We start from the raw sequence: 15,584 nt of genomic DNA, 5'->3' as shown, positions 1-15,584 counted from the left end.
AAATGAAGGGAGGCAGCCAGTGGAGTATCAGAAGAACGAAACACTAGGGGCAAAATTCAGATGTTTTCTCTCCAGCCCAAAAGAAAAGAAAGAAGAAGAAATAGAAGCAAAGCATGACTCATGTTGACGTCCATCTAGAGCCTTCCTCCGACGGCTCGGGACTGGGAGAGGTCTCCGTCTCCTGAGGGGCTTGACAAGAGCAGGGATGTGTTGGAGGAGGAACTCGAGGACTCCGTCGGTGCTCTTGAACTTGAGGGTAAGTGGAGAGTCAGAGCCTGCTCGGGATTGAGGGTCCCGACATGAAAAAGGACACGAACGGTTTCATATTATGAGATCCAAATCTTCTGCGAGAATAGAAGTGGGGAGATTTATGGTGCGTCGTGAAAGAAGCGGAGGAAGATGAATGATGGACTCGGTTACAATATCCTTTTCCAATTATCTACCAGGAAGAAGATGAAAGAGACCAGAGAATGCACCAGAAGGACAGGTTTCGTCTACCCTCCCACTTTCATAAAGGTATCTGCCCTCCTCTGGCTCGTTTGAACCAGACTGAGGCATTTGGAATAAAATATCAGGTGGATCTTTGTCACTAAAAACAACAACTACAACTCCCCCCCCTCCACCAACCATGGCCAATAACACGTTTGTATCATCCTGAGCATTGCAGGAAATGCAAATAAAATAAATACGTACATCGTTTTGTATTCATCGAATTGACAAAGGAATGGATAATAACACTCTGGGTCAGTGAAGCAGCAACAAAAATAAGTGGATAGAAATGTAGAGAGAGAGAAAAATAAAAGCTCTTTTTACCTTGCTATTACAAGTGTGGTCTCTGGACCAGCAGCGCAAACAGTATCTGTGTGCTTATGTTGGAGATGCTGAGTCTCCGGCCCCTCCCACACCTACTGACTCAGAATCTGCATTTGAACAAGAGGCCCAGGTTGCGGGGAGTGGGGCATCCAGGGTGAGAAGTGTGGCCCCAACACACTGCTTCTGGGAAGAGATGGGCACAAACACTCACGACAGGAATGTGGCAACATGGACTAAGAGCTTGTAAAAATATTAATACATTTTGGTTCAGGAGTTCCACGCCCATGCGTTTAGCCTGGGGAGATAATTAGAGAAATGAATACCTGTGTGTATGAATTACAGTTTCACAGCAAAAATCTGGAAGCAAGTTAAGAGCCCAAAAGAGGAAGGTTAACTACGTGGTGACATGATATGCCTGAAAAAGTCCACGATAAAATAAAAAAGCACACCGGAAGTGTATGCTCCCATAATTATTTAAAAGTGATTATTTTACAACAAAACATGTCCATAGGCATTTTCAGTCTCGAAGGAAACAGAATCTACAATGCTGCCTGTGAGTCAGTTGTTTCTTAAAATGCTCTTAGCTTTTTCATACACTATCCTATTTCAGCAGTGAATAAACAGCTATTGAAACAGTTATCGTAAAGGTTAGTTAAGGTTAGTATTATATGTTACAAGTTACTTAAAAAGTTAACTTACATTACAAAGTTAAAAAAAGTTTTCTTAAAAAACATACAAGTTACTTAAAAAGGGTTGGAACGACTTACCCCACAAAAGCAACAACACATGCCACCTGCCCCCTAGCCTTGCTAATATGGTTGTGCCATTTTCTTTTAGATGTGCTGGTTTGAAAAAGTACAAAATGGCAACTCATTATTGTTTTAATTTAGAATTACTTAAAATTAATGAGTTCTACGTTTATTTTTAGAATCTGCTCTGGTACTGAATAATTTAAACGACATTATTCAATAATGCAGCTCATCTTCTAAAATAAAATGAGTCCTTGTTGAGTCCAATTTACTTTCAATTTCAGAAGCTTCGGCTGGGTAGGCTCGCTTGTGACAAAGACGTGTAGACACCTCTTTCCTACAGTCACTGCTGTTTTCATCATTGATAGCTTTTTAAACCATTTATCATGAAAAATGTCAAACACACACAAAAGTTTGATAGAAAAGCAGAAAGAAGGGGAAAGGTGGGCGGGGGGGGGACAAATTGGGAGGTCAGAGTTAATGTAGACACACTACTATATATAAAACAGTAGTTAGCACAGGGAACTCTACACGATATTCTGTGATAACCTAGATGGGAAAAGAATCTGAAAAAGAATGGACATATCTCTATGGAGAAATGAACCAGTACACCTGAAGCTGACACAACACTGTAAATCTATACTCCAATAACAAACTAAAATTAATTTAAAAAGTAGATAGAAAACTATAGTGAATCCACACACTCATTAGCCCGCTTTGATAACTGTCAACTCACACTTGCTTCATTTTCACCCCCATCTTGCTTTATATCCCAGTATTTCCTGAATTATGTGGAAGCAAATGATGTAGTTAATTCAATTACTAAATTTATTTATGGGCCATGCTTGCGGCATGTGGAATTTGCAGGACCAGAGACTGTACCTGAGCCACAGCAGTAACCAGAGCCACAGCAATGACCATGTGGGATCCTTAACCCACTGAGCCACCAGGGAACTCCCAATTATATATTTTAATCTATAAGTATTTTGCTTTCGCTAAAAGTCTTTGACATAAGTCGCTTGAGTACTAAAAATAGATACAAGAGCCTTACCACACCTAAAAATATGAACAATTATTTCTTAATATCCATCCAATATTTTCCCAGTTTTTAAACTTTCCATTTTCCTCTCTCCCCCTCTCTCATTCTCTCTCTCTTTCAGTAGCTCTCTGGCTCTCTGACTCTCCAGTTTGTTGGAAACAGCATATATATATATATATAAAAGTCCATATTCTGTGAAAGGGCCACTTAGACCTTTTCCAGGAGGAATCAGATGTTTTTCTCAGTGCCTTTTCCCTTTGACGTCTATGGAGCGAAACGTGAGTGCTTCTGGAAACCATCACAGCACCAGGATTATCCTGCCTGCCTGCTCCCTTTGTTTGAAGGGCACCTTCATCAGTTCCTTTCCCCAAAGGTGGCGGTTCCATCATTTGCCGCCTCGGCTCTTCTCCTCTCCTTCCTGCCTCCACCCTTGCCGCCCCCTCCATCCTTCCCTCCCACTCCTTCTGTTCTGCTCACCTGCTGGCTCATTCGCTCCTTGAGTTCCCGCCCTCCCCACAAGGCAAATGACTCCCCGATTTCTGTGCCTGCCCCTGACAACACGGCTGAGCTGAGCCGGGCTGGTGTACTTCTCACTGGTTGGAAACGGCCGCGACGTTTCCTCTGGGTCGTCCTGCAGGTGCCTGCAACCTCACGTCCTGATGGGCGTGAACTCGCCCACATCCCTACCCGACGGCTCCTCATTCTACCCTCCCGAGTTCTGCCACTGCTCTGAGCGCCAACACCCCCCAGTGACACCTCTGCCATCCCCAGAACGGTCAAGTCCACTTCAGATCTCTCCTGTCTGTCCCCCCTTCCACTTTCATCTCCAGAATAACAAGAGCAAAGTCACCGCAGTCCAAGCCCCGGTTTTGTCATTTAGAGGCTGGTCAACGTGCATATGATATTATTTAACCTCTTTAAGATCCTGATTTCTTTTCTTTTTTTTCCTTTTTAGGGCCGCACCTGTGGCACATGGAGATTCCCAAGCTAAGGGTGGAATAGGAGCTACAGCTGCCTGGCCACAGCCACAGCCACAGCCACAGCCACGCCAGATCGAGCCGTGCCTGCGACCTGCACCACAGCTCACGGCAAAACTGGATCCTTAACCCACTGAATGAAGCCAGGGATGGAACCCACGTCCTCACTATGTTGGGTCCTGAACCTGCTAAACCACAACTAGAACTCCAAGATCCTGAATTTTTATGTTTGCATTTAAACCATCTTTCAGGGTGGAAAATAAAGCAAATCTACGAAAGAGGCCCGAGTGACAGTTTATATTCAAAAAGCGGCAGTTGCTGCTGTCAACCACCTTCACTCATCTCCTTATGCCTCTGCTAACGATTATTCCTACAAGCAGCCGATGATTCTGAGCAAGGCAACCACCTTTGGGCGCTCTGCCAGATGGCACATTTCTTATCTGGACTATGTTTTCTAGTCTCTTCTTTTTTTTTTTTTTTTTTTTATAGCCATACCCGTGGCCTATGGAAGTTCCCAGGCCAGGTATTGAATCTGAGCTGCCGCAGCCAGATTCTGAACCCATTGCACCACAGCGGGAACTCCATGGACTATGTTTTCTTTGAGGCCAAGACATTTCCATTCCTGTGTGTTCCAGGCTTCTATCCAGAAAGAGACTACTTAGGGAAAAAACAAAACAAAAACCTCTGTGCATGCACCCGTGTGTTCATTGCAGCACTATTCACAGTAGCCAAGACATGGAAACAACCTAAATGTCCATTGTCAGACGAATGGATTCAGAAGCTGTGGTATACATGTACAACGGAATACTACTCAGCCATTAAAAAGAACAAAATAATGCCATTTGCAGCAACATGGATGCAATTGACATGATCATATTAAATGAAGTAAGTCAGAAAGAGAAGGACAAATACCATATGAGATCACTTACAGGTGGAGTCTGAAATATGGCACAGAGGAAGCTATCTAGAAAACAGAAACAGACTCACAGACACAGAGAATAGACTCGTGGTCGCCAAGGGGGAGGGAGGAGGGAGTGGGACGGACAGGGAGTTCATAGACGCAAATGGGGTGCTGTTGTATGGCACGGGGAACTACGTCCAGTCACCTGTGATAGAACATGATGGAAGATAACAGGAGAAGAACGTGCATCTATGGATACCTGAGTCGCTTTCCTGTACAGCAGAAATTGACAGAACCCTGTACATCAACTATAAGAAAAAATCCTTGTAAAAGACATATAACATGCACTTTACCATGTAACAATGTTTCAATGTGCAGTTGGGTGGCATTAAGGACTTTCACAGTGTTGTACAAACATCCCCCATCTCCATCTCTAAAGCCTTTCCGTCTCTCTCACCTGGGCCTGTTGAAATGCTAACTCGCCACTCTCTCTCCCCCAGCCACGGAAGTTCTGCTTCCTGCCTCTATGAATCTGAAGGCTCCGGGTACCTCAGAGCAGCACAGAGACAATATCTGCCCTTTTATTTCACTCAGCGTCAAGCGGTCCAGGTGAGAGAGGCTACTTTCCTCCCTCCGGGTTTATGATCTGGGCAGGGTGGGGAGGGACCACCCTGCGGGGAGGACGCGTCACCAGCCTGACATCCTCCGCCAAGTCTACAGGTGCCAAAGTGGGACAAGGGCCACCAAGCCCAAGCATTTTTATCCCGTCAGGAAGAGAGACACCTTTGCTCTCAAGACCCAAGGTACATTTTATTTACCCGTGCTGGCACTTGGTAGCCATCACATTTCCTCTCATTAGAAAGCGGCCCAGTCCTACCCGCCCCTCCCCCCCCCCCGCCCCCGAAGATGATAACGACCAAGGATTGAACGTGGGAGGAAGGGTGACCCAGGAGGCCCTGGGGCGCTGGGGAAGCGCCGTAAGATTGGCTGGTGAGAACTATGGGCACCTGTAGGGATTTAGTTTTGCAGGGAAAATTAAGATCGTCCTGGGGGGAAGAGTCACCAGAGCGCCCAGGCAAGGAGGTGAACAGGTGTAGTCACGGAGGATGGAGTGGGCACTGGGGACATGAAGGGCCCCGAGGTAGACGTGGAAGGGCTCTGGGTCTCTCCTGTTCTGTCCTTTCGTGAATACTGACGGATGGACCTGCTGGCCCTGGGGACCGCTCTGAAACACACCAGGCGCAACTCAAGGCACAACGCCCTTTCGGTGAACTGAGACCCATGTGGTCTGTGATCCACAGTCTGTTCCTAGCACATGCATGTCCTTTAACCAACTGCTGCTACATTTCAGGCAGAAGTCCTCAGATCTGGGGATTTCATAATAGAAAAGTATCACGTTTATTTATTTTTTTCTTTTCATGGCCACACGTGCACCATATGACCCACTCCCAGGCGAGGGGTCGAATCAGAGCTGCAGCTGTCAGCCTATGCCACAGCCAGAGCCATGCTGGATCCGAGCTGCATCTGTGATCTACGCCTCAGCCTGTGGCAACGCTGGATCCTTAACCCCCTGAGCGAGGCCAGGGATTGAGCCCACATCCGCGTGGACACTATGCTGGGTTCTTAACGTGCTGAACCACACGGGAACTCCTATGTCTTATATTATTGACGTAGGGTTCCCAGCATTTTACCTTGTGAAGTAAGGGCTATTCTCCTTAGGTAACAATATCCTGATTTAAGAAAAAGAACCAAAACTCCACCAGAAACACTCAAATTCCATCCACCGCTGCCATCATTTCCTGATGGAAAGGACCCGTTAACATTCAAAACATTGGGGGCAATAAATACTTTGACTAAAATCAGTCAGATATGCTGAACAGACTCAGATTTATGAAAAGCTCTCTAGGGTGATTCTTGTTTTTCTTACTTCGAGGGATTGGTTAAAAGCGCATCATGAAACTGGCCACTGGAAGCTTGTATGCACCTCAAGGCTGCTCCCTGCGCCAAGCTCTATCGTGTTTGCGATTCTATTTGATTCTTACAATAAGTCGTGCATGTAGATTATTTGGACTGGAGGTGCACCAGCATTAAGGCTGCAGAGCCAGTGGAAGAGCGGAGCTGGGAGCCCACGGGGTTCTGTTCCATTGGGTTTCCATCCAGAGCGGTTAAAAATAATAATAATATTTATTAAAAAAAAGGGAAAAAAAAGCATGCCAAACCCTATACCTTCAGATCATCTAGGTTGGATGGGAGAGGGCCTGGTTTGAGAGAAGAGACACCAGTTTGTCCAGAAAAACTGTTTTTGGCAGGAGACAAAGGGGTACTGCTCAGCGGTGCTGAAGAAGAGTTTGGATTTCTGGCCATCTGTTCATTTGGTTCCCTGGAAAACAAACAAACAAAAAAAAAGGACTTAAAATACAGTCAAATGTGTGTGTCTGTGTATGTGATACTGTGACTTATAATAAGAAATATACATTCGGTTTTCAGCCTGGTTGGTTTCTGGCATGGCTCCCCAAACCCCTGTAATTTCCTAAATCTTGAAAGCAAAGGCTGCCTTTTGTTATCCTAACGAGGTGACTTTGAGATGTCACCTAAGGCTGGGGGCTGGTGGCCAGGAGAGCCAGCCAGTGGTTACAGGGTAGGAACATTCAGTCCCACGCCTGATCTCTGGGATGGGGAAAGGGCTGGTGGTTGAATTGATTGTTTTTTTTTTTTAATTTTAATTGATTGATTGATTGACTGATTGTCTTTTTAGTGCTGCATCTATGGCATATGGAGGTTTACAGGCTAGGGGCTGAAATCAGAGCTGCAGCTGCCGGCCTATGCCACAGACACAGCAATGCCAGATCCGAGCCGCGCCTGCAACCTACACCACAGCTCTCGGCAATGCCGGATGCTTAACCCACTGAGCAAGGCCAGGGATCCAACCTGCATCCTCAGGGATACTAGCTGGGTTCATTACTGCTGAGCCATCAGGCAAACTCCTGAACTGATTGTTAATGGCCAATGATCTAGTCGATTGTGCCCATTTAACGAAGCCTCTATAAAACCCCTCAAGGATGGGGTTCAGAGAGCTTCAGGGCTGGGAAAGCTGATTGGGAGATCTGGGGAGAGTAGCGGCCGTGGACGGGGCACAGATATTCTGCCTGCCTCACACACACCTTGCCCCGAGCATCTCTTCCATCTGGCTGTCCCCATGGGGAGTGAAGTCCTTCTATAATAAGCCTCTGATCTAGGAAGTTACCCTGTCTCCGGGTTCTGGCAGTGCCGCTAGCAAATTAATCCAACTCAAGGAGGGGACTGGTGGAACCTTCCGCCTACAGCCTGTCGGTCAGAAGCACAGGTGACACCGCGGGCTCTGAGGTGGGGGGGGGAGGGGCAGTTTTGTAGACTGAGCCCTTAACCTGTGGGAACCTGACACTCTCTCCGGGTAGATGACATCAGAGTTGAGTGGGATCGTGGGTTGCCTGGCTGGTGGCAGAGAGCCCCTTGGTGATGGTGGGGGGGCAAACCTCTTCACACCTTGGGCCTGGGGGACCACAACCTTTAGGAGGCGGGGCTGGTTTGCATTTAGATCAGATCACCAGCTAATTGCCCAGAAGGATCAGGCACGGAATAGTCAATAAATCGGCAATAATAAGAGCAAGGTGATAGAGATTAAATCAGCAGAAATTGGAGGGTGAGGGGAACAACAGCGCGGGCCAGGTGGCCCTCAGGGGAGGTGGGAGGGAGTGGGGGGCACTGCTGCGCACGGCGGATGCCCATCCATCTGTGACCAGCAGGGGCGCTGTGCTGGGGAGGCAGGAGCACGCGCCGCAGCTCGAGTGTGTTCAGCACGTGCGGGGCATCATTGCAGGCACCACCCTGGGCTCCCCTGACTTACTTGAGCTGAGCTTGGTGGATCCCGGGGTAGCTGAACCGGTGCTGTTGCTGCTGGCTGAGGATCTGGAGCTGCAGGAACAGCTGCTGCTGCTGGAGCAGCCGGGCGTAAGCAGAGTCCATGGGGGGAGGCGACTTCTCCGCCTTCTGGTCCGGAGGGATATACTGGTGGTACTTGAGCTTCTTCACCTTGGGCTTGGGGTCTTTGGGCTTTTTGTGGCGGTTCTTACCGTCGCTCAAGGACTTGGACTGCAAAGGGGATGGAGAGAGAGCATATGCGCTTGAGGTGTCGGATGGGAATGACTTGGCATCATGGGTTTACCTCTAGGAGGTTTGGTTTGACGAATGCTCTTGAGCCCCGGGTCTCCAGTGCAGCAAAGGCAGGATGCACAGAGACCCGGGGACATGAAGGCATCTAATCCACTGTAAACTCATCACAGTGCAAGGACACTCCTTAGGCGGGGAGTCTTGAATCTCAGAGGGGGCTCGGGAAGAATTTCCTTTCTAGCCTAAAGTGAGATGTAAGCCCGTGTTTCGTGAGGGCACCTTCCTCACCTAAGACCAACTGACTTTGGATGAAGGCGATAACCTGCTCTTGGGAGGGAGTTCTAAGAAAGTTCTTCCACCCGTATAGCTGTTATCACCTTTAAATACGCCCTTCGTAAGCTGACTCTTGATGACAGAAACTCAGACGACATTTAAGCCTGTCTTTGAAAATCCAGAGTGTGGATGTTTGCTGCTTCTTTAAAGGTAAGATCCATTTCCCTTCCCACCAAAAATGGATATAAGATCAGGAAGGGACACCCTCTGAACTAAAGATATTTTACTGACTATGGGAAGGGTTAGCTGTCCACAAGGATCTTTCCAGAAGTTACCATCGTGGCGCAATTTGGACTATTGAAAAAAGTGAAGGACACGGGCTTGGAAGCTAAGACATTTTTGAACATGGTTCAGTTATCCGTGTTATGTTATGACATCTCAAACACCTCACCTACAAGGTGGGGAAAATATTCTCTCCTTTTGATCACAGTAAAATCAATGAAAGAAGATAAATTTTTGTTTTTGGCCACACACAGCATGTACAAGTCCCTGGGCCAGGAATCGAACCCATGCCACAGCAGTGATCTGAGCCACTGCAAAGACAACACTGGGTCTTTAACTTGCTGCACCACCAGAGAACTCCAAACGTGCTGTTGAAATAATAGAGTTCAAAGGATAGTGTGATTCTATTTATAACCTGCTCCTAAAAAAAAAAAGGCCTCCACAGATTGGGAAGCAATTGGCCCCTACTGCCATCAGTTAAAAAAACCCAGAAGTTTCCGTTGTGGCGCAGCAGCAACGAATCTGACTAGTAGTACTCATGAGGTTGCGGGTTCAATCCCTGGCCTTGCTCTGTGGGTTAAGGATCTGGCATTTCTGTGAGCTGCGGTGTAGGTCGCAGACGTGGCTTGGATCCCGTGTGGCTGTGGCTGTGGGGTAGGCTGGCAGCTATAGCTCTGATTCAACCCCTAGCCTGGGAACCTCCATATGCTGTGGGTGCTGCCCTAAAAAAAAAAAAAAAACCGCATACATTTCTAGACCCTGACTTTATTACAGAAGATTGAAATCAACATGGCTGTGGCTATCAAGGTGGGAGTCTCGAGGATCCAGGGACAAGGTCGAGGGAAGGTGTGGTACCAGCAGTGTCCACCAGAGGGGGCTCCTGATTAGCTGGCAGGCCTGCTGTGACCGGGCAGCGTCCCCATTGTAACCACTAACCACACATCTGAAGGTGACCTGTTCCACTTGCTTTTCTCTGACTCAGCACGTCCCACCACCGAAGCTCTTTTGTGTTTTCTAGGGGAGGTGGCTTCTTGGACACCATGGACAATGGGCTCACGTTCTCCCGTGGGCCGGGTGGCCCTCCTCCCTGCTCCTCCATTGATGAGCATTCCAATTAATTAATCAGTCTTCTGTACAGGGCCCTGCAGCCAGCTCTGCCCTGCTCTGCTGCAGCTCAGCCCCTGTCCCCACTGCTCCTCGGATGTGCCTTGGGTGGGGGAACTTCAGCCCTGGGGTCTCGCATTTAAGTCAGAGGCAAAGGAATTTTCTCTCTGTTGCCTTCATACAGGGACTCTTGAGCATTCTAGAAGGTATGCCTTCTAGAATCGGGCCATTTTCTCCAGATGCCGAGGGGGCAAAGACCACTGACCCCACGGAACTCTGAATCCATGGGACTGCAGCGTTTCACGCTCTTTCGGACGCCAGAGGATCCAGAGGTGGCGGGGTTTTGTTTTCTCTCTCAAACTGCATGGTCCATACATAGGAGCACAGGCACTTTCCCAACGCAGACCTGGATCCGAATCCCGGTGGTTTAAGACCCTGTCTGTGTAAAGCGGGAAGGGTGTGGCTTGCGGCCAGAGAGGCCTGGACAGGCTCAAGGTGTTCTGATGCGCAGCCACACACGCCGCTGGGCCGGCCGTGTAGCCCGCCACCCCACAGCCTACACGCAGCTTGCCCAGCCTGCCCTGCACGCTGACGTCCAAAGTCCAGGCTGCAAAGGAGATCATTGCCCAGCACTGACGCCACTAAACACCCTCCCCGAGAGCCTACCCCTCCTGCCTCCTTTCTTTCTAATTTGCTGCTGTCTGCGGCTCCCTCCTGGGCTCGCTGACTCCAGCTCATCCTTCAAGGCTGGTTCAACCCCCTGCTCACCTGTGAGGCCTTCTCGAACCCACAGTGATGCCTCTTATCTGCAGGTCTCATAGGACACTTGAGGCCACCCTGTGACGGTCACCTGGCTGCAGACCCTGCCTGGGGGGGTGAGGGAGACTGATGCCCCGCCTCCCTTCTGCGTCGGAGGTGATCTGCCCCGATGGGGTGGCTGTGGCCGCTTGGGGAAGGGGACCCTCTTTTTATATTGTGGTGAAATACAAAGAACATAAACATCACCATGGCAACCACTTTCCAAGCTGCAATTCTGCGGCGTTTGGTACCTTTATAACTGTGTGCAACCGTCAGTGCATGTTGCGCAGCCAGAATATTTTCATCACCTTACAAGGTGTCTCCATCCCCACGAAGCAGCCCTTCCCCATCCCCCCCTTCCCGAGGCCCCTGGAAACCCCTCATCTGCCTTCTGTCTCCGTGGATCCACCTCTTTGGGAGGTTTCATAAAAAATGGAATCAGATGCTCTGTGGCCTTTTGCATCGGGCTTCTTGCACGGGCATGTTTTCAAGGTCCATTCATGCGGCAGCAAGAGTCAGTGCTTCGCTTCCTTTTATGGCTGAGTAATATTCCGCTGTGTGGTCTGCCGTGTTTATGCACTCTGCAGTTGAGGGGCCTCTGGGTCCGCTCCAACTTTGGACTATCGGGAACGGTGCTGCAATGACTATTCCTGCCTGTGTGTTTGTCTGAACATCTGTTTTCAGTTCTCTGGGGGTATGTGTTTAGGAGTGGAATTGCTGGCTTATATAGTCATTCGATGTTGACTTTATCGAGGAACCACCAAACCGCATTCCACACAGATGCACCATTTCACATTTCTGCCAGCAGTGCATGAGGCTTCCCGTTTCCCCACCGCCTCCTCAAAACTTGATATTTTCCTTTTTTAAGTTTTTTCAAAGAGCTGCAGCAGTGGCATATGGAAGTTCCTGGGCTGGGGTGGAAACTAGAGCTGCAGCTGCAGGCCCACACCACAGCCACAGCTACACTGGATCTGAGCCATGTCTGTGAAGTACTGTGCAGCTTGTGGCCATGCCACACCCTTAACCCACTGAGAGAGGCCAAGCATCAAACCCACATCCTCATGGAGACTACACTGGGTCCTTAACCTGCTGAGCCACCACGGGAACTCCTTTTTTTAAAAAATGACATAAAATTTTAGCTCCTAGTGAGTGTGAAGTGGTGCTTGGTCATTGTTTAGAGTTTCCTTGATGACGAAGGACACGGAACCCCTTTTCACGTGCTTATTGGCAATTTGTTTATCTTTGGGGAGATGTCTGTTCCAGTCCTTGGGAGCATGCTTTTCCTACTTGCTCAAAATACCGACAGGACTAGTCGTGGCTGTAATACCGAACGAGACTGCAGCCTCCTTGAGAGCAGGGATCCTGTTTTATCTGACTTGATCCCACCCCTCGGAGTCCGCACTGTGAGCGCCCGTCTCTCGAAGGGGATTTACGGTTTTCCAAGAGTGTTCTTGTGCCTTCTCTCAGTGGCCTCATATGAGTCTTCGACAGTCGGGGATAGTGCAGAGATGTTTTTCCTGGGGCAGTTGTGTCCTTCAAGTCCCCCAGCATCCTCCCAGCTTAGACATGATGAATATTCATCAAGTGAGAATTCACAGGCGTTGGCCAATCAGGAGGGCTGTTGGCTCTCGCATAAATAACCGGTCCAGCTGGACGGCTGGCTGGCACCCTCGTGGCCTGCTCAACTGACTGTCCTTCCTCGGGACAACAATCATTCTCCCTTGGTACAGGGAGGCTGAAGCCTTTTCCCATGTTCACTGGGAAAAGTTTCAAGACTTCGGTAGCAATACTGAAAAAAGCCTCTTTGCGCATCGCATTAGAAATCACTGAATCGCCCCCTCCCCCTGCAATGAACAAAAGTCGATGGCCACGTCATTTTGAAGCTGTTGAGCTGCGTGAACTGTAGGCTGGGTTGGAGCCTCTGCAGTCTGGGGGAGCTCTACCGGGAATCTGAAATACCCCCCATCTATTTAGAACAGGAAAAGCACTTTTGCATATATGCAGGGGAGGGGAGAGGCCGTGGGGCTGTCACTTTAATATTGACTGTTACTCAATTACAACGTTTTTAAAAGAAATTTCTTCAGAATCATCCCAGCATTAAGCGGTGGCTCTGGAGCTGAGAAAACATGCCCCCAAATCAATTATAAGTCATCTGGCGCAAAATAGTATGAAGCAAGTTAAATGACTACCAGGCAGTTCATTCAGGAGAAAGTGCTCCGTGAATTCTTCCATACAACGCTGAGAACATGAACCCACTATTTAACCAGCAGGGACGCGTCTACTGAGCATGTAAATTCTCCCTCCACCTTTATTTCCATGGGGAGCCTGGCTGCGGTGACACAGCTTCTGATTTTTATCAGGTCTTCGGGGTTTTCTTGTCTTGCATAAAATCCCACCAGCCCGCACCTGTCGGATGGCAGGTCCAAACCCTGTGTGCACGGCCGTCATCGGCTGGGTCTGCCTGGGGGCTGAGCTAATAACCTTCCTTCTGAGTCAGGAACATGCAGGCTGAGCTGGGATCCCAAAGAAAGGCAAACGGAGGGGCTTCTCCGCAGGGAAGACCCTGCCGTGTCGCCTGGATGGTGGACTCTTGCTCCATGTACACCTTTGGTTCATTTCTCAGCTCCTGTCTTGCGACGTGCCCAGCGGCTGGAAGCCTCCCGTGGGTCGGTGGGACTCTCCTTGCGCTGCCAGACCTGACGCAGAAGCCCTGCCCCACGCGGGCCCGGTGAGCAGAGCGCTCCGGTGGGCCCGACCTACCTTTACAGCCGCATGCACGGGGAGGGGGCTCCCCAGGGGGCCGAGCCCCTGCTTCCCCAGGTCTGACTGGTTGCCGGACTGTGGGGCCGAGTCATTTCTCTCATTCTCCGAGCCCAAAGTGAGATCCTAAAATCCAAAGGGGGCACATTATTAGGATGCGGGGGTAGCAACCGTGTGACATGGCAATGCTGCTGTAGAGCCCCCCTGGACCCCCAAAGCTCTGCTGTGTCAACCTGCGCTTCTTATCTGAGTGCCGTCAGACCACGTCCGTTCCCCCAGATATAATGTGTCATAAACTGAGGACACTTTTAAGGGAGAAAGCAGGCATGGTTCCTAGTCACTCCAGCAGACAGGTATTGGTTCTGACCCAGGGGAACCGGGACCCCTGGCCCCGTGTGAAGGTTCCACTCCTGTGGCAAGGGCTTCTTGTTGGACTTGACCTTGGGGTTGACAAAGACAGGAGGAGGGAGGAACTCTGGGGAGAGTAGGCCACCCAAAAATGAGGTGCAGAGGGGGTTAGCACAGACGGAGGGAAAGCGTGCAGGTGTGCGTATGTGTCATACACATGCATGTCCCTGGGTACATGCGTGTAGACACCCGTGTAATGTGTGTATGCATATATTAGGTTTGTATCTCCATGCATGTTCCCACGCGTGTCTATGGTCTGTGTGTGTGTCTGTGTATATATACCTGTGATGTGTGTGTGTATGGACTATGTGTCTGTGTATATGCGTGTGTGTGCATGCATTCAGTATATCTAAGTATGATATGAACCGACATGCAGTGATTTCTGCATTTTGCCCGGCACTGCTCAGTGCTCGTCTCCTCCTTCCCGACCTCAGGGGTTAAGGAGAAAAGAACATGTCTTTTTCCCCAAACCACCTTTCAATCAGAAGCTGAGGAAGCTCGTGTCAGAGGGATACGATACTCATGGACTGAGGCCCTGTCTGATGCGATCAAGGAAACCTGGCTGCAAAGCCCGGCTGCAGCGCGCAGGGGAAGGGAAAATGCTTGGATTCTGGACTCTTGTGCAGTAAACGTACGACTCTTTTGGCTCTGCTTTTTCTGTCTCTTGTCCCCCTCCTGCTCTGCACCTCCTCCCGGGTGGCCTTGGGTTCGCTCGGATGCAGGGAAAGAAGGCCTGGCAGTGACCAGCATCGGCATGGTTTCAGGAAAAAAGGTCGTCGTAAACCATTCCTGAAACTGTCCTGATCCCTGCATGCTTTACAGAGTAAAAGTGTTTCCAAATAGAATATCTAATAGGGGTCTAAGAAGTGCAAAGGTCCAGCTATAAAGTAACTAAGTCGGGGGGTTTACTGTACAGCATGGTGACCGCAGTTAATCATACAGCCCTGTCTATCTGAAAGTTGCTGGGGAGTTCCCACCGTGGCGCAGTGGGTTAAGAAGCCAACTGCAGCGGCTCGGGTTGCTGTGGAGGCTCGGGTTTGATCCCCAGCCCAATGCCGTGGGTTAAAGGAGCTCACCCTCCCGTAGTTGCAGAATAGGTTACAGCTGCAGCTCGGGTTCAGTCACTGGCCTGGGAACCTCCATGTGCCGTGGGTGCGGCCCCCCCAAAAAAAAGGAGGATAGAAATTCTTTACAAAAATAAGAAAGTTGCTGAGAGAGTAGATGCTAGAGATTCTTAAAGACTCTCACAAACAAGAAAAAAAATTGTTACTATCAGATACATTGTGAAATACATGTGTAATCAAACAATTATGATACAATATCAAACAATTATG

General features: G+C 49.2%; 1 protein-coding gene across 20 annotated transcripts in view; it reads right to left on the bottom strand.

Annotated features, from left to right (window-relative positions):
- The window catches only part of MYOCD (myocardin), a 484,310-nt gene that overhangs the window by 15,849 nt on the left and 452,877 nt on the right, over nucleotides 1-15,584 (bottom strand). For all 20 annotated transcript variants that reach the window (XM_084982876.1, XM_084982873.1, XM_084982867.1 and 17 more), the window contains 3 exon segments: nucleotides 13,843-13,968; nucleotides 8,363-8,607; nucleotides 6,706-6,859 (listed from right to left, as the gene is read on the bottom strand). In XM_084982876.1, coding sequence (XP_084839002.1) covers nucleotides 6,706-6,859; nucleotides 8,363-8,607; nucleotides 13,843-13,968 — 525 coding nt within the window.

This window comes from Sus scrofa, chromosome 12, assembly GCF_054392235.1.
Source record: "Sus scrofa isolate SSC_HxYL_T2T_F1_AM1 chromosome 12, Sscrofa_HxYL_maternal_Yorkshire_Landrace_v2.0, whole genome shotgun sequence".
Taxonomy (NCBI): Eukaryota; Metazoa; Chordata; class Mammalia; order Artiodactyla; family Suidae; genus Sus; species Sus scrofa.
The sequence above is the reverse complement of the archived record's forward strand: the minus strand, read 5'-3'. Positions and strand labels throughout refer to the sequence as shown.